Below are 19,294 nucleotides of genomic sequence, written 5' to 3'. Positions count from 1 at the left end.
ACATTAGCCGCCTGCCTTTCTCCCGCTGTCATGGACGATCGCGAGTAACCGTCGGACATCGGGTCCGCCGGGCACACGCGCGGGGGGGGTCCGTGACCGAGCGGGAGCGAGAGCGCGCATTCGGCGGCGCGTGCTCGCTCCCCAGAGCCTCACAGGCTAGCGACGTAGCCCTACCTTCGCTTTGCCTGTGAGGGGCTGACTGCCGCAGTAAATATATTGTGGGCAGTCAGCAAGTGGTTAAAAATAAAATTTCCACACCCCTGCATACGTGGATGAAAATTCGGCTGGGCCCTGCAAAACCGGACAAATTTTGATCCATGCATGGTCGGCTTTAGTATAATATATATATGATATTAATCAGTCCAGATCCATACAATGCACTCATACTCCGTGTTATGTAATCATTTCATTTTAGAAAATAGAGACGAATAATATTAAACAAGATCCGAGTGGGCCGAATTCTTACACAAAATCTATAGTGCTAGAAAATGAAGACCTTACCGTATCCATGAGAGCGTCAATACGGAAGTCCTGCTCGAAATATGGAAATTGGAGTCGATGGAGTGAACCTCTCATATACGGCAAGTAATCGAAGTATTAATGAGAACATTAAAGTTTAATCTGCTTGTATCCCCCCCCCCCCCCCTAGAATTTAAAGATTTTTGTTTTCATTACACACCTTATTTTAGATCCACTGACATTATCACTAGGTCTCAGTACTTCTCTATGCAATGCAGATCATGGCTGGAGGGTTCTGTACATCGCTTTCTGAGCGCCCTGCCTCAGTACTCCTCCCAAAAGCCCTCAACCCTGATGCAAGCAAAGGGCTGGGATTAGTTACGCAAATATCAAAATGCCTTGGTTGGTTGGGTATCAGTCTGGAGGAGTGGGTGTTCCTAAGCAAGCTGTATTCGCATTGAAAAGCCTATGTGAAGGTGAGCCTCCATGATTGAAAGAACTGAAATCCAATAAATTAAACAGCTCGGGAGGAAAGGGCTAGATAATTTTTCTTTGCTACAGTTCTGTATCACTTACAGGTCTTGTTCCTCCCCCAGCCTGTGATTGGGCAGTGAAAGGAGAAGCAGCAGAGCGATGAGCTCATCTCTCTGCCAATCTACTCTTTCCTCCTAACAGCATGTTCCTTTGTTAGCACATGGGCACTGCAGCAATCAGAGGTGTAACTAGAACCTTAAGGCCCCCCGGTGCAAGAAACCATGAAGGGCCCCCCAGACCCCTGGCCGGGGCCCTTCCCTTCAAGCCTGGGGCTCTTCCCACTGATCCTGGGGTCCTTTATTTTCATTGTGGGGCCCTTTATTACGGTCCCGCAGCGGAAACCTTTCACAAGTTCTGCAGTGGGCCCCCTTCCTGCCATCTTGGGGCTTCCCCATGGTGGTGGAATGCCAGGGCCCGGTCGCAAGTGTGACCTTTGCGATCCTGGAAGTTCACCCATTGGTGTCAGTAGTTTTTATTTTTTTTGGTATTTTAATTGTATTTTCTCTTACGTCCTCCGACAGTTGCCGCCCCTCATATAGTCTTCACCAATGGGTATTGACTTCCGCTCCACAGGAGTAGCTAGGCTTTTTTTTTATCATTTTATTTAATTTTTTTACAATGTCACTGACTATGACTCTGTCCATTCAGAAAAGGAAGGAACTGGTAAATTCCATATTTACCGACCCCTCCCTGGTTCTCTATTGTGACACATCCCCTGCAGCAGCCAGCAGGAGAGGGGAGGGAGCACAGTGGGGGGGGGGACCAGAGGAGCACACAGGGGCCCAGAGACAGCAGAACACAAGTGAACTGGATAGGAGAAGGAGTGGAGGGGGCCGCATACAGAGGAACCAATCTCCTCCATTTTCCTCCTGCAGCTACAGGAGGAAAAAGGGGGACAGTGATTTCTCTACATGCTGCCCCCGCCGCCCCTCCTATCCAAGTGTACAGGGGAGCCGCACAGGCCCTCTGGTGCATGGGGCCCGGTTGCAATTGCAACCCCTGCAACCCCTATAGTTACACCCCTGGCAGCAATACTGATAGCAATACTCCTTGTGCTGCTTCATCACCCCACACTCCAGCTCTGCTGTACAGGGACAGCAATAGGCTGATATTAATTCACATTCAGGTAATTACACTGCTTGTATTAAAAAAAAAAAAATACATTTGAAATTATAATTTGTGATTCTTTTTTCCTCAGTTCCCATTCCTGGTTCTACGACTCTTGCACCTCACCACCCCCTAATTTTCCTGGGAATAGCAACAGCCATTGTCCTGTTCATCCTCGTATTTCTGTGTCACAGGTAATCCTCTGATCATTGCTAACGCCTGGAGTTCCACTTTAGGACTCATGCGCATGGCCGCAAGGTAGCTGTACAGCATCCAGAACTGCCGCAACAATCTTCCCAGCTTCTGCATACAGCCACCTATAGATAGCAAATTAAAGATGCTGCTGCATGCAGGTGGTTGCCTACGGCACATGCACGGACATAAGCCCTATCTGCATTTGGGCAATGCATATGTGCACATGCTTTAGGCAACCGCCTATGCATACAGCCACATTTTGTAATTGCTGCCTATGGGTGGCTGTACACAGCATGTGCGGGTCACAGGGAAGTTTTAGGCTCCGCTCACATATATGCGATTTGTATGCATTTTGAACCGTATACGATTCACATGACATCTGAACCAAACCGGCCTTCTATGGAGCGGGTTATATACATGTGGTGCTGCGGCAGTGCAATTTCAGTGCAAATTTTCCGGTGCGTTTTCTGAGCACTACGGGGGAAATTCCAGGCTCATTGCCTTCCATGGGAAAGCATCTGAATCGCACATGTCCTAAGCTTCTTAACCACTTGCCGACCGCCCCACGCAGATTTATTGGGGCAGGGCAGTTCAGCTGCGCATAATCATGTCAATCTACGTGATTATGTGCATGTGGTCTAAGCGGCGTGCGCGCACCGCCGGACCGCGCTCCCGCTGTGATTAGACACAGCAGGAGCCAGACTGCGGGAGGAGCGGGCATGATCGCCGCCGGCCTCCCGCGATCTTCAGGGAAACTGACAGGAGAGCTGCCTGCCTATGTAAACAAAGCAGGCGGCTCTCCTGTCAGACAGTTACAGAGAGATCGTGTGTTTCAGCTAGGCTGAATCTCCAATCTCTGTGTGCCTGTCACAGAGCCCTCCCCACAGTTAGTAAGCACAATTTAGGAGCACGCTTAACTCCTTGATCACCCCCAGTATTAACCCCTTCCCTGCCAGTGTCATTTATACAGTAACAGTGCATATTATTTAGCACCGATTACTGTATTAACGTCACTGGTCCCCAAAAAGTGTCACTTAGTGTCAGATTTGTCAGCCGCAGTTTCGCAGTCCCGCTGAAAATCGCCGCCATTACTAATAAAAACAACCAAAAAAAAATAAAAAGTCCAAAAATCTATCCCATAGTTTGTAAACGCTATAACTTGTGTACAAACCAATTAATATACACTTTTTACTTTTTAGGATTTTTTTTGTAACCAAAAATATGTAGCAGAATACAAATTGGCCTAAACTGCTAAAAAAATTTGGATTTAAAAAAAAAAAAAAATATTGGGCATGTTTTATAGCAGAAAGTAAAAAATATTGTTTTTTTTTTTCAAAATTGTCGCTCTTTGTTTTTTTTTAGCGCAAAATCTAAAAACCACAGAGGTGATCAAATATCACCAAAAGAAAGCTGTATTTGTGGGGAAAAAAAGGGCATCAATTTTATTTGGGTACAGCATAGCACGACCGCGCAATTGTCAGTTAAAGCAACGCAGTGCCGAATCACAAAAAAAATGGCCTGGTCATTAAGGAGGTAAAACCTTCCGGGGCTGAAGTGGCTAATTGGTGAAGAAAAAACAGAAAACAAAAACAATGTCCCCCTAGTGTAGATCCAGCAATAATCACGATGAACGCCGCCGCCCCTGACCCGGAAAAAAAAAACAGGTCCACACCCATCGTTGACTTCCGTCGTCTGACAGTTCTTAAATGGCTAAGAGGTAGGGCCACCCGGCGACATCACCGGATTACCCCATCCCCTTTGTGACATCATCAACAGGTGCATGATTGGACGATGATTTCACAAGGGGGCAGAGCCACCCAGTTCTGGATGATGTACAGCCTCCATATGCATGAACCCTTAAAATAAAACTAATTACAATGCTTACTGCATCATTGTGAACATAATATATATATATAAATATTTGTAAATGATGACAAAGGATTCCCAAAGCATAGTGGGTTAACTAATGTGACAGTATTATATATATATGTATGTGTGTGCATATCTGATGAATCAGTGCATGTGGTGGGAGATCCAGGTATTGCCAGAGAGGTGTAGAGTGCCTGCAGTGGCCAGGGAGCATTGAAGAGGAAGCATTTTACATACACATACTAGGGCCAATTCCCCCCTTTACTATATGACCAAGAGCATGTGGATTCCCCTTCAAGTCATTAGTTCACTGAAGGATACTGATATAATACTACAGCATGCAAGGAGATATTTTAGACATCTGTGCCGTTCCAGCCTTGTGCCAACAGTTTTGACCTTGATCCAGCATATCTCTACCCTTGCGTCCAAAGCCAGCTCCCATAAAACATAGTTTGATGGGTTTGGTGTGAAGGATCTTGAGTGGCCTACACAGAGGCATGACCTCAACCCTACTGAACACCTTTTGGGGTGAATTGGAATGCTGATGGTGAGCCTGCCATTTTTACGCTTTTTTTGTTCTTTAGGCGCCCAACATGAGGCCCGGTGAAAGCCAGGTCTTTTTTTTTTTTTTTTGGGGGGCGCCCAACATGAGGCCCGGTGGAAGCAAGGTCTTTTTTTTTTTTGGGCACTCAACATGAGGCCTGGTGAAAGCCAGTCATTTTTTTTTTTGGGCGCCCGACGTGAGGCCCGGTGGAAGCAAGATCTTTTATTTTTTTTTTGTGCTCAACATAAGGTCTGGGGAAGCTAGGTCTTCTTTTTTTGCCTTTGGGCACCCAACGTAAGGCCAGGTGGAAGTCAGGTCTTTTTTTTTTTTTTTTTGGGGTGCCCAACGTAAGGCCCCGTGGAAGCCAGTCCTTTTTTTTTTTTTCTTGGGTTGCCAATGTGAGTCCCGGTGAAAGCCAGTTCTTTTTTTTTTTTGGGGTTGTCCAACGTGAGTCCCGGTGAAAACCAAGTCTTTTTTTTTTTTTTGGGGCGCCCAACATGAGGCCTGGTGGATCAACGTCTTTTTTTTTTTTCGGGCGCTCAATGTGAGGCCTGGTGAAAGCCAGTGCTTTTTTTTTTTTGGGCGCCCAACGTGAGGCACGGTGGAAGCAAGATCTTTTTTTTTTTTTTTTTTTGGGCGTTTTTTTTTGGGCGCCCAACGTGAGGCCCGGTGGAAGCAACGTCTTTTTTTTTTTGGGCACCCAACGTGAGGCCTGGGGAAGCTAGGACTTCTTTTTTTGTGTCTTTGGGCACCCAAACTAGGGAATGGGGGGGAGGGTACAGATGTAGAATTAGCCAGTGGAAAGCAAGTTTCAGAAATGGGGGCATTAGCGGTAGGGTGTTCGGAGCTCCTAAACCCAGGGTGGGTACGGGGAAAAATCAAGAGAGCAGCCTAAAAACATCAAATGAGGATAAATATAACCGATCAAAATTACGAGGTTTGTATACCAATGCCAGAAGCCTGGCCAACAAGATGGGAGAGCTGGAGCTGCTGATGTTTGAGGAGGACTTAGATTTTGTGGGGATAACTGAGACTTGGTTTGACAGCTCTCATGACTGGATGGCGACCTTTCAGGGGTATTCCCTTTATCGCAGAGATAGAGAAGGTAAAAAAGGGGGAGGGGTATGTCTGTATATTAAGAACAGTATACAGGTAAATATGAGGGATGATATTAATAATGGAGCTAAGGACGAGGCAGAATCCCTATGGGTAGAGCTTCAAAGAGAAGGCACGGTGGGGAAGGTAATATTGGGCGTATGCTATAGGCCCCCCAACCAGAGGGAGGAGGGTGAGGCGGACCTCATGTTACAGATAGGATTTGCAGCAAGGATGGGAAATGTCATTATAATGGGGGACTTTAATTATCCGGATATAGACTGGGCAGAAGGAACCGCACACTCAGCCAAGGCTAGGCAGTTCCTAAATGTTTTGCAGGACAATTTCATGGGTCAGATGGTGAATGTACCGACAAGAAACAATGCGGTACTTGACCTACTGATTACCAACAATACAGACCTGCTCACGGATATAGAAATACGGGAAAACTTAGGGAACAGTGACCATAGGTCAATTGGTTTCAGTATTAATTACAGTAATAGGAAACACAAGGGTAATATAAGGACACTGAATTTCAAAAGAGCAAATTTCCCTAAACTGCGCTCGCTGCTAGAAAATATGAAATGGGATAGAACCCTGGGAACAAAGAACACGGAGGAAAAATGGGAGTGCTTCAAGAGCATACTTAACAAGGGGGTGGGCCAGTGCATTCCACAGGGAAATAAATTTAAAAGAGCAAAACTAAACCCTGGGTGGCTAAACTCCAACATAAAAATGTATATTGGAGCTAAAGAAAAGGCCTTCAAAAAATACAAGACTGAGGGGTCATTGGCAGCATTTAAGCATTACAAAGAGTGTAATAAGAAATGTAAAGACGAAATCAGGGCGGCTAAAATAGAACACGAGAGACATATAGCGGAGGAGAGTAAAAAGAACCCCAAGAAGTTCTTTAAGTATATAAACAGTAGGAAAGCGAGGCCAGAACACATTGGCCCCATAAAAGATGATAAAGGAAAAATGGCCACTGTGGACAGAGAAAAGGCGGAAGTGTTAAATAATTTCTTTTCTTCAGTCTTCACAAAGGAATCGGGGGGCTACACGAACCCAGCTTGTAAGGCCGAACTAAATAATACACCTCAGGAAGTGCCGCCATGGCTAACAGAGGATAGACTTAGAGCTAAACTAGAGAAACTTAACATAAATAAATCCCCGGGACCGGATGGCTTGCACCCGAGGGTTCTTAATGAGCTCAGCCAGGTGATTGCCAGACCGTTATTCTTGATCTTTAAGGATAGTTTACAGACGGGTATGGTGCCAGCTGATTGGAAAAAAGCCAACGTGGTACCAATATTTAAAAAGGGGCCGAGATATATCCCGGGGAACTATAGGCCGGTCAGCCTAACATCAGTAGTCTGCAAGATTTTGGAGGGGATGTTAAGGGACCACATACAAGACTTTACTAATGAAAACGGTATTATAAGTAGTAATCAGCATGGATTCATGAAAAATCGTTCGTGCCAAACCAATCTATTAACCTTCTACGATGAAGTGAGCTGCCACCTAGATAAAGGCAAGCCTGTGGATGTGGTGTATCTGGACTTTGCAAAGGCCTTTGACACCGTTCCCCACAAACGCTTACTGTACAAACTAAGGAAGGTAGGTATGGACCATAAGGTGAGTACCTGGATAGAGAAGTGGCTCCAGGGGAGAGTACAGAGGGTGGTGATTAATGGGGAGTACTCGGATTGGGTGGGTGTGGAAAGTGGGGTCCCCCAGGGTTCTGTCCTGGGACCAATCCTGTTTAATTTATTCATAAATTATCTAGAGGAGGGGATATCTAGTACAATCTCAGTATTTGCGGATGATACTAAATTAGGCATGCCAATATCTTCTATGCAGGATGTGGAAACCTTGCAAGCGGACCTGAACAAAAGAACGGGGTGGGCAACTACATGGCAGATGAGATTTAATGTTGAAAAATGTAAAGTAATGCACTTGGGGGCCAGAAACCAGAAAGCAAGCTACTCACTAGGGGGGGAACCTCTGGGTGAGTCTAGGATGGAAAAGGACCTGGGGGTACTGGTAGACAACAGGCTTGGCAGTGGCATGCAATGCCAAGTTGCCACAAGCAAAGCCAACAGAATACTGGGTTGTATAAAAAAGGGGATTCACTCCAGAAATAAAGAGATTATTCTCCCGCTCTACAAGACTCTGGTCCGGCCACATCTGGAGTATGCTGTCCAGTTCTGGGCACCGGTCCTCAGAAAGGATGTGCTGGAACTGGAGAAAGTCCAGAGAAGGGCAACAAAAATAATTAGGGGAATGGAGGACATCAGCTATGAGGAAAGACTACAAGCACTGAACCTATTCTCTCTGGAGAAGAGACGATTGAGGGGGGATATGATATCAATGTACAAATACTGTACTGGCGAACCGAGCATAAGGAACAAACTATTCAGAGAAAGGAGATACAATAAGACACATGGCCACTCACTAAAACTTGAGGAAAGGCGGTTTAACCTTAAAGTGCGTAAGGGGCTCTTCACTGTAAGAGCAGTAAGGATGTGGAATTCTCTTCCACAAACAGTTGTATCAGCAGGGAGCATTGATAGTTTCAAAAAACTATTAGATGGACACCTTAAAGACCACAACATACAGGGGTATACAATGTACAGTTAAAAGCAAACACACACATACATCATAGGTTGAACTGGATGGACTGATGTCTTTTTTCAACCTCACTAACTATGTAACTATGTAACCCAACGTAAGGCCAGGTGGAAGCCATATCTTTTTTTTTGGGGGTGCCCAACGTAAGGCCCGTGGAAGTCAGTTCTTTTTTTTTTTGGGTTGTCCAACTTGAGTCCCGGTGAAAGCCAAGTCTTTCTCTTTTTTTTTTTTTGGGAGCCCAATATGAGGCCCTTTGGAGGGCAGGTCTTCTTATCATCAATACGTAACCCCACAAATCTTATTTTTGGTTGCTTGGGAATAAATTCCTACAGATACACTCCAGAATCTTTTGGCAACCCTTCCCAGAAGAGTGGAGGATGTTATAGGGTGAAACGGAGGAACAAGCTGATTAGGGGGGAGATGATTAGGTGTTCCTAAACCTTTGGCCCTATAGTATATTCCAACATAACATGTATTATGGGCTTTAGGCAGAGCTCAGGAAGCTTGTTGTTATCCATGAATTTTGTACATCTGAACCAGCTTTATATTATCTTTTTATTTTAAATTTTATATAAAATGATATTCTTTTCTATTCTTTTTCTTTTTTTTTACTGTTCAGGTACCGGATATGGAAGAAGCTATTTCCAAAAGTTCCACAGCCAGCAATGAAGTTTTTTGATCATGCTGAACAGAAGGAATTTTGGGTAATGCCCATACTTTGACTTTTATGGGATCAGTATAGAAACTAAAGCACCAATATGTTGTAAGGGGACCTTATAAGGTGCCACCAATGTGCTATACCTACAGATAATTCACATCTGAAGGGAGATCGCAGGGGACAATTTTGGGGAACGCAGATCACTAGGAGATAATCTATAGTTGTAATAATCCTTTATAAAGATAAAACGTTTTTCTTTTGGTTTTGGAAAGAGTAAAGTGGGATTAGAGCCTCTGCTGGGTTTTTATTGGTGTATGCAGGGCTTTTTTTCAGCGGGAATGTGGGGGAATGCAGTTCCGGCACCTCCAGCAGTGAATATATGTAATGGCATGGGGTGCTGGAGGGTCTGTTAATGCTGGCTGCTTGGGGGGCTCTATTGTTCCAGGAGGGGGATCTATTTTTTCATGATGGAGGTCATTGTTGCTGCTGGGGGGGGGGGGGCTTATGTTACTGGTGGGGTTTAGTTGTTGCTGGAAGGGATCTACTGTTGAGAGAGGGGTCTGTTCTTGCTGGCTGTTGGGGATCTATTGTTGCTGGAGAGCATCTATTTTTGTGGCAAGCTATTATTGTTGGGGAGATCTATTGTTGGTGGGGGAACTATTGTTGAGGAAGTGGTCTATTGTTGCTGGCTGCTGGAGAGTCTATTGATGCTGGGAAATCTGTTGTTGCTGGAAAAAAAAATCTATTTTTGTTGGAAAGGATCTAATGCTGCTGGCTGCAGGGGGATCTACTTTACTACTTTTCTTGTTGTTAACAAATTCCATACAAGTTACTTATCACCATAAAATGTTACTTGGTTCTATATTCTCTAAAAAGGGGCGGTACTGGGAGGTGGATAGGGGGTGGAACCATAGGAAGTTGCTCAGAGGAGGGTAGGGGGCAGTACCAAGGGATGTTGCCCAGAGGTGGGTATGGGAGCAGAGATAAGAAGCTTTAAAAGGGGGAGTTCCTGCACCTTTTCTCTGAGAAAAAAAGCTCTGGGTGTATGTGTCCCTGTTAGGGAGATTCCCCCTCTCTATTTGTCATGTTTACTCTTATCACCAAGAGTGAAAGTGAAAATCCCAATTTATGGGCTGTCACAGTCAATGATGTCACTGATGACGTATTTCATGTCACATGGCTATATTAGCACTGATGATGTAGCTCGGTAACGTGCCGGCTGGTTGCTCGGGTCTCCCAGTGGGACGGGAGACCCGGGCAAAGCTGCGGGAGGACGTCCCCTCCCACTCACCTGGGTAACGATCGAGCGGCTCCCAAGCCGTTGTTACCGACGGAAAGCCAACTGCCGGCTCTAAACCACGGTACCGGGATGGTGCCTCTAGCTAGAGGCATCACCCCCCGGTATAACACCGCAAAGTCTGCCGACGTACCCCTACGTCACTTTGCGGTAAGTGGTTAAAAACGCCCCTCCATGTTATTCTATGCACCATGCACACACAGGCTTTTAGGAGCTGTAAGTGGCATAGGCATTTTCAAGTTGCAAAAATGGGAACCCATTGATTTGAATGAAAGTCGCATCCAAGTCAGATCAGGATGATTCGGCTTGTGGTGAAATTTGCGCTCTGAGGATCTTGAGGGGGAACTCCACGCCAAAATGTGGAAAAAATGGCATGGGGGCCCCCCCAGGTTCCATACCAGGCCCTTCGAGTCTGGTAAAGGGATTTTAAGGGCCCCCCCAAAATGCATACCAAATCCTTATCCGAGCATGCAGCCCGTCAGGTCAGGAAAAGGGAGGGGACAAGCAAGCGGCCCCACTCCCTCCTGGACCAAACCAGGCCACATGCCCTCAACATGGGGAGGTGGGTGCTTTCAGGCAGGGATGGGCTCTGCACCCCACCACCCCAAAGCACCTTGTCCCCATGTTAACTTTTGCGCAAACCAATCAAAATACGCTTATTGGGATTTTTTATTTACCAAAAATATGTAGCAGAATACAAATTGGCGTAAACTGATGAAAAAAATTAGATTTTTACATTTTTTTTATTGGGAATGTTATATAGTAGAATGTGAAAAATATATATATATATATATATTTTTTTTTTGAATTGTCGCTCTTTTTTTGTTTATAGCGCAAAAAATAAAAATCGCACAGGTGATCAAATACCACCAAAAGAAAACTCTATTTGTGGGAAAAAAGGGACGTCAATTGTATTAGGGTACAGCATCGCACGACCGCGCAATTGTTTGTTAAATTAACGCTGCGCCAAATCGCAAAAAATGGCCTGGTTATTAAGGGGGTAAAACCATCCGGTACAGTGGCGGTTAACCACTTGCCGACTGCCGCGCGACTATTTACTGTGGTGGTCAGCCCCTCACAGGCAGAGTGACGTAGGTCTACGTCGCTAGCCTGTGAGGGTCTAGGGAGCGAGCGCGCGTCCCCGGAGGCGCGCTCCCGCTCCCGAGTGGTCACGGACCCCCCCGCGCGTGTGACCGGCGGAGGGAGAAAGTCAGGCGATCGCCGCTGCAGAGGGAGAAAGTCAGGCGGCCGTTGATCACTGTTCATACATCTCAAACCACAGCCAATCACAGCCAATCACAGTTAGAATCACGCACCTAGGGACACACACAGCCCCTCCCTCTCAAAAAAAGTTAACCCCTTCACTGCCAGTGTAATTTTACAGTAACAGTGCATATATATAGCACTGATTACTGTAGAAATGTCACTGGTAACCCCAAAAGTGTCAAAAATGTCAGTCAAGGGTCCGATCTGTCCGCCGCAATGTCGCAGTACCGCAAAAAAAAATCGCAGATCGCTGCCATTACGCGTTAAAAAAAAACAACAAAAATGACAAAAATCGTTCCCTTTGTTAGTAAACACGATACCTTTTGCGCAAACCAATCAAAATACGCTTTTCGCGATTTTTTTTACCAAACATATGTAGCATAAAACAAATTTGCCGAAAATGTTAAAAAATTTAGATTTTTACATTTTTTTGGGGAATTTCATATAAAAAAATGTGAAAATATTGTTATTTTTGCAAAATTGTTGCTTTTTTTGTTTATAGCGCATGATCAAAAAATCGCACAGGTGATCAAATACCACCAAAAGGAAGCTCTGTTTGTGGGAAAAAAAGGACGTCAAATTAGTTTAGGTACAGCGTCGCATGACCGCGCAATTGTCCGTTAAAGTCACACAGTGCCGAATCGCAAAATACCCCCTGGTCTTTCAGCAGCCAAATCCTCCGGGGGTTAAGTGGTTAAGGAAGGCCAGTTGGGGACGCCAAAGGCGCAGTTCAACCACGCGTTTTTTAACAGCCCCAGCCGCAGGTCCCTTATTATTAGATTCTAAATGACCATTTTGTTTCCCCCGGAGTTAATTTTTGAATATTCTACTAGGTGCACAATAGCTGGTCTATAAAGATGCTCCTCACAATCAGATTCATGCAAAAGCAACATTCGCGGAAAGTGTAGGAGGAGCACAGGCTGTCATTGTCACCTCTTTCTTTTATCTTGGTGACATAACTTTTTATTGGAACAGTAAAAGAGAAGTAGGAGCCGATTCTCAATGCAAGCTGTTGTTTTATAACTGAAATATTCAAAGTACGCTTCGAGAGAGACAAAAGCAGGAAACAAATTTCGCAACTCAGCGAGAGGAGGAATAGGAAGTTGCTTTTCCTTTATGCAAGTATTAGAAGTTTGACCTTCTGAATGTTAACCACAGCTATATTGCAAGAGAATGAATCAACTTAAAGTAGCACTGATCTCTAGTTTAATAAAAGAAAATCATATTTTATTTATTTAAAAAAGAATGTTTTTTCTATTGCCTTCAGCCTTGCCCAATTTGCCACATGCTTTTTTTTTTTTTTTGTTTCTGTGATCTGACTTCCTGTTAGAGGGTGGCTACGTTCGATCTTCATGGTCCCACTATATGTAGGAACTAGGGTTGTACCGATTCCGGTGTCAGTGCCGATACTAAGTATTTGCACAAGTATCGGTACTCGTGCCAATGCTCCGATACCTGAAACTGATACTTTTAGGCTCGGTTCTTTCAGCTGTCAGTGGAATTCCCCCGATAGCTGAATTGTAAAAAATATAGCTGCCAATTAAAGGTTGTTAAGAAGCAGGGCCGCCACGCCCTTAACCGGTTGCCGACCACCCACCACAGTTATACTGCGGCAGGCAGCTGCTCCTGCGCAAACTTACGTAGGTATATGTCAGTCGTGCGCCTACAGCTAGGGGGCGAGTGTGCGCTGCTGGCGGCGAGCTCCCACCCCCGCTTGTCAACGGGGACACCGCTGCACGGGGCAGGCGGCTCCGATTGCCACCTGACACTCGCAATCGTTCCCCGCTGAGAGAGAACGGTCAGCTGTTGTAAACCCAGCTGACCGTTCTTCTCCCTGGAATGATCACAGAGCTCCTGTGATCCTTCTATATAGGAACACCCTTGATCACCTACAGCAGGGGTGTCCAACTCTAATTTAATTGCGGGCCGCATCAGCATTATGATTGCCCTCAAAAGGGCCGGTTGTATCTGTAAGACTAGATGTCAAGAGCATCCCCTACCCTTACATAAGACGTCAAGAGCCTCTCCACCATCAAAAATTGAGTCCCCTACCCTCCCCTTACACCACAGTGCACCTCCCTTAGCTTGTGGTGCTGCTGGGAAGAAGCTGGAGGCATTGCTGGAAAGCAGAAAGCATAAGGTCTGGAGGAGGACTGGAGCTTTCCTGCAGCTACAGGAGAGGTGCGAGGGCCACATAAAATGGCCTGGAGGGCCGGATTCGGCCCGCGGGCCTTGTGTTTGACACCTGTGACCTACAGTGTTAACCCCTTCCCTGTCAGTGTCATTAATACAGTAACATTGCATTACTGTAGTAATGTCACTGGCCCCCTCAAAAGTGTCAAAAATGTCAGTTAGGGGTCCAATCTGTCCGCCGCAATGTCGCAGTCTCGCTAAAAATTGTAGATCGCCGCCATTACTAGTAAAGAATAAAAACAATAAAAACAACATAAATCTTTCCTGTAGTTAGTAGACGCGATAACTTTTGCACAAACCAATAAAAATACGCTTATTGCGATTTTTTTTCACCAAAAATATGTAGCAGAAAACAAATTGGCCTAAAATGTTAAAAAATTTTAATTTTTAAATTTTTGGGGGGGAATGTTATATAGCAGAATGTGAAAAATATTGTTTTTTTTTTTTTTTTCAGAATTGTCGCTCTTTTTTTTGTTTATAGCACAAAAAATAAAAATCACACAGGTGATCAAATACCACCAATTGTCCGTTAAAGTAACGCAGTACTGAATCGCAAAATATGGCCTGGTCATTAACGGGGCAAATCCTCCCGGTCCAGAAGTGGTTAAGTAACACTTACAGGTCCTGCTGCCTCCTCCCCTCCAAGCCTGTCTCTAAATAGGTAAAAGAGAAGCAGCAGCCCGATGGGCTCATCTTTCTGTCACTCCACTCTCTTTCAATCAGCATGTTCCTTGTAAGCACATAAGTGCTGCAGCAAAGATTGGCTACTTGTGCTGCTTCTCCATCCCTCAGTCTAAGCTCTGCTGTACGGGGACTGCAAGAGGCTAAAACAAAGTCAGATTCAGGTACTTACACTGCTTGCACTTAAAAAAATACATTTAATGATGGGTTTATGATTGCAGAGCTGCATTTATTTGTGTCTTTTTATATCTATCCGGAGTTTAGTTTTAATGAAAGAAAAAGAACAAATTAAGTTTTAAATGTAAAGCCTAACTACAGCCAAATTGTGTTTTTTTTTTAAGGGTTACATTGTGTCAGTTTTTCGCCCGTATTTAATTCTACTATTTGTTTTCAGGATCAGAACATATCGGTGGAAAGTCTACCAAAAAAAGACGAATATGAAGAATGCATTTGCTCCCCTATAACAGAAATATCTCAAAAAGATCAACTTCATATCATAGCTTAAAAATTGGGGGTCCTGTGCGTGTATTAAATTTGGGGGTCCTGGGCTAGTATTGAACTTGAGGGTCCTGGGCTAGTATTGAACTTGAGGGTCCTGGGCTAGTATTGAACTTGGGGGTCCTGGGCTTGTATTGAACTTGGAGGTCCTAATCTGGTATTGAACTTGGGGGTCCTGGGCTAGTATTGAGCTTGGGGGTCCTGGGTTAGTATTGAACTTGAGGGTCCTGGGCTAGTATTGTACTTGAAGGTCCTGGGCTAGTATTGTACTTGAGGGTCCTGGGCTAGTATTGAACTTGGGGGTCCTGGCTTAGTATTGAACTTGGGGGTCCTGGGCTAGTATTGAACTTGGGGGTCCTAATCTGGTATTGAACTTGGGGGTCCTGGGCTAGTATTGAGCTTGGGGGTCCTGGGTTAGTATTGAACTTGAGGGTCCTGGGCTAGTATTGTACTTGAGGGTCCTGGGCTAGTATTGTACTTGAGGGTCCTGGGCTAGTATTGAACTTGGGGGTCCTGGGCTTGTATTGAACTTGAGGGTCCTGGGCTTGTATTGAACTTGAGGGTCCTGGGCTAGTATTGAACTTGGGGGTCCTGGGCTAGTATTGAACTTGGGGGTCCTGGCTTAGTATTGAACATGGGGGTCCTGGGCTTGTATTGAACTTGAAGGTCCTAATCTGGTATTGAACTTGGGGGTCCTGGGCTAGTATTGAGCTTGGGGGTCCTGGGTTAGTATTGAACTTGAGGGTCCTGGGCTAGTATTGTACTTGAAGGTCCTGGGCTAGTATTGTACTTGAGGGTCCTGGGCTAGTATTGAACTTGGGGGTCCTAGGCTAGTATTGAACTTGAGGGTCCTGGGCTTGTATTGAACTTGAGGGTCCTGGGCTAGTATTGAACTTGGGGGTCCTGGGCTAGTATTGAACTTGGGGGTCCTGGCTTAGTATTGAACTTGGGGGTCCTGGGCTAGTATTGAACTTGGGGGTCCTGGCTTAGTATTGAACTTGAGGGTTCTGGGCTTGTATTGTACTTGAGGGTCCTGGGCTAGTATTGAACTTGGGGGTCCTGGGCTTGTATTGAACTTGAAGGTCCTAAGCTGGTATTGAACTTGGGGGTCCTGGGCTAGTATTGAACTTGAGGGTCCCGGGCTAGTATTGAACTTGAGGGTCCTGGGCTAGTATTGAACTTGAGGGTCCTGGGCTAGTATTGAACTTGAGGGTCCTGGGCTTGTATTGAACTTGAGAGTCCTGGGCTGGTATTGATATGAATACCTTTGTCCATGGACTTTTGGGCTTGTGTTGATGGCATCAGTTTGAGACACCTCTCATTTAGAATTCATTGACAGTTGCCTTCACCCTTTGCCTGACCTCTTTGTGAACTGCATTTGAGGAGTTTCAAGTAAGTTTTATATTCCTATTGACCTTTATGGAAATACTATGCCCACTTGAAGCAAACAGAAGCCAGGTAAACACTGACCCTTGAAGTGGACCTACCACCTCAGTAAAGGTCCCCTTATGCATTGAGCCTCCCTTCCCTGAACACCGTATAAAGGCCTCTTGGAGGACCTGTGGGTGGAAAATAGATAATATACTCACTTTTCCCTGATTTTTGTAGCACAGGTGGTAACATCATCCTCCTGCTGACAAGATCCCTGGGAATGCTGAGTAGCCCAAATTTTGGAAGAAGACGCTGAAGCATAGATCATGTTCTTGCGAGATTTGGGCTGCTCAACGTTCTCCGAGATCTGGCAAGAAGGTGGATGACATCACCTTTGCCTATGAGTCATGGAAGGAAGCTGGGGAAAGATACACTTATTATCTAACTTTTCCCCCTACAGGTTTTTTTTTCTTAGCCTTTGCCTGACATTTTAGGGAGGGAGAGTAGAACACCTTAATTAGTGGTCCTTGTTACTTAGGTAGAAGGTCCACTTTTATATACCAACACAAAATCATCATGTGGAAAGTGAGGAGTCTCAGTGTGAATTTTATATCATCTCCATCTTCTTTGGAAAATGTTTGGTGATCCCTATACGAGGACTTCATTGGATGCTGGACTTTATATTGTGTTGGTGGATTCCTCATGGACGTCAACAAGGCCAATCGATTGGAGGAAAGATGGGGGAACTTACACATTGTATTATATTATAAACAGACTGTAATCTCCCTTCACCCAAAATGAATATAATAGTTATAAATTATTGCCTTATTTATAGTATAACTCCAAGCTGGTCCAACTATTTCCTTAACTAACAGATGTGCTTTCTGTGTGCGCTGCTTAAACTGTACATACAGTATACAGCCACGTTTCAGCAACGGGACAGAGAATTCCCATACTGTTCCCGGAACAAAACCGAGCTGGGCCAAGTACTGCCCAGCCATTCACAGGAAGCTTTGTATTTTCTGAATAATAATAAGGCTTCCTCGGAGGGCGACAGTATGACATTATTCCCTTGCCTCTACATCACAGCAAATCAGAGGAACCCTTGTATTGGTTTAGAAAACAAAGCTTCCGGTAAATGGTTGAGCAGTGCTTGACCCAATAGTTTTTGTTCCGAATATGGGACAGGAAGTCCCCATCACGCTGCCGGAACACAGCGCTGTATACTGTAGCCGATGCTGTGTGTCTCAATGTTTAATTTTGACTAGAGTGTGGAAGAGTTAAAATTTAATTTCTCAATAATTCTACAGGTGGTGAGGAGTGGGGGATTCCAATAAGCATTTGGCAGTCAACTAGTAGCTCTATTTGTCCTAGGACTTCTGCGAGTGATCCTTAGGAAATATTGACTGTAAAATAAGGAATTTTAAAGAGACTCCAGTGTAAAAGTTATTTAAATAAACTAAAGCCTCGTACACACGCACCGATTGTTGGCCGTAAATTTTCGGCCAACGTCCGATCGGCCGATTGTCGGCTTGTTAGTATGATGCTTCCGACAACCGACTGCGACTTTTCGGCCGAACAAAATCTGTTGTGCATGCTATAAAAATTTTTTGGCCGTCAACAGAACGGCCGATTGTTCGTCAGTCAGTACAGATTTCGGCAGACAAACATCAGATGAGCAAGACTGGGCATGCTCAGAGAAGAAAAAACACACGGAAAGTCAACCATCACATGACATCACTTCTGAAGTTGGTTTCTGTCGGCCAACAAAAGTCCAGTGCAAGTCTAGAGCACATTTCAACCAACAAACAACACTGGACAAAAGACGGCCCATCGGTCGGCCAAAAATCGGTGCGTGTGTACGAGGCTTTAAGAAAACCAGTGCATTTTGAGGGTTGTGGTATCCCCATTACATATTGATTATATTTACAGTTTTTATGTTTATTGCACTGATGAAGGACCCTCACAACATCTGAAACACTTTTCCTTGGTTGTTTTAAATATTACACATGGAGTGGCACTTCTACTCCTTATCTTACAGATAACGTTTTTATTTCTGTATGTGACCCCATTGTGAGATTCTCCCTTACTTCTTGTCCCTGTGACACCCGTACAAGAAATATGGGAAGTCAATGGGACAGGAAGCCATGGACACCAATACAAACATTGACTGAAATTCTAACATTCACTCACGTTTTCTTTTTCTGAGAGATTTCTCATCATTTCATCCCTTCCTGTATTGACAGAAGTAAATGAAAATCTCTTTAATAAAGATACAGACATAAAAATCTGATGGGGACTCTAACCCTCCCCAATATATGCAAAATAAAGTTAAAAGTTTTGGCTAGAGTTGAACTTGGGTAGATATAGACAAAACGTTTTGTTTTTTGGATATACTAGGGAAGGGTTGAAACCCCTCTTAGATTATTTATTTTTTTGCAATTGGTATACCATAGATATAAATTTCCTTCACCTAACAGAAAATTAAACAAAATCTCCCAAAGTAAGGGAAATTTCCCTCTTAGACATTTCTCCCCATTCAAAGATTCCTCCTCACCTTTTATTCTGGGGGCAATTTTACATTTAGGATTTCCCCGTCACTTTTTTTTTTATCTTGATGACCAGTACAAATAGAGGAGCAAATCTCCCCAATGGGGACACAGCAATAAAAGCTTGACACAATGTCTAACCCTTCCCCACACCATTTGAAGTGATCATCTAATTTAATGAAGACCTATAATGGCTTTGGCTATTTTTTTTTTTATTTTAAGACTTTTCAAATGATTGTTTTATGTGATTTTTTGTTATTTATATAAATTTATTTTCAATTTATAGTGAGTTTGTGTCATGACACTGTTTATGAGTTATCTACAGAGTGTGTACCACTAGCTATTTC

At 44.5% G+C, this 19,294-nt stretch overlaps 1 protein-coding gene across 1 annotated transcript; it reads left to right on the top strand.

Moving 5' to 3' along the window:
• Nucleotides 1-2,184: 2,184 nt before the first annotated feature.
• On the top strand, nt 2,185-16,427 carry LOC309547543 (uncharacterized protein; the record flags this gene model as incomplete). Its single annotated transcript, XM_082247419.1, has 4 exons — nt 2,185-2,294; nt 9,054-9,138; nt 14,924-15,054; nt 16,226-16,427. Coding segments are annotated over 3 exons (306 nt in total), but the record flags the coding sequence as incomplete, so codon positions are not given.
• Between the last annotated feature and the right edge of the window lie 2,867 nt (nt 16,428-19,294).

Source organism: Pelophylax lessonae (genome assembly GCF_965119305.1).
Source record: "Pelophylax lessonae genome assembly, chromosome: 2".
NCBI lineage: Eukaryota > Metazoa > Chordata > Amphibia > Anura > Ranidae > Pelophylax > Pelophylax lessonae.
Note: the sequence above shows the minus strand (reverse complement) of the source record. Positions and strands in the feature narration are given on the sequence as shown.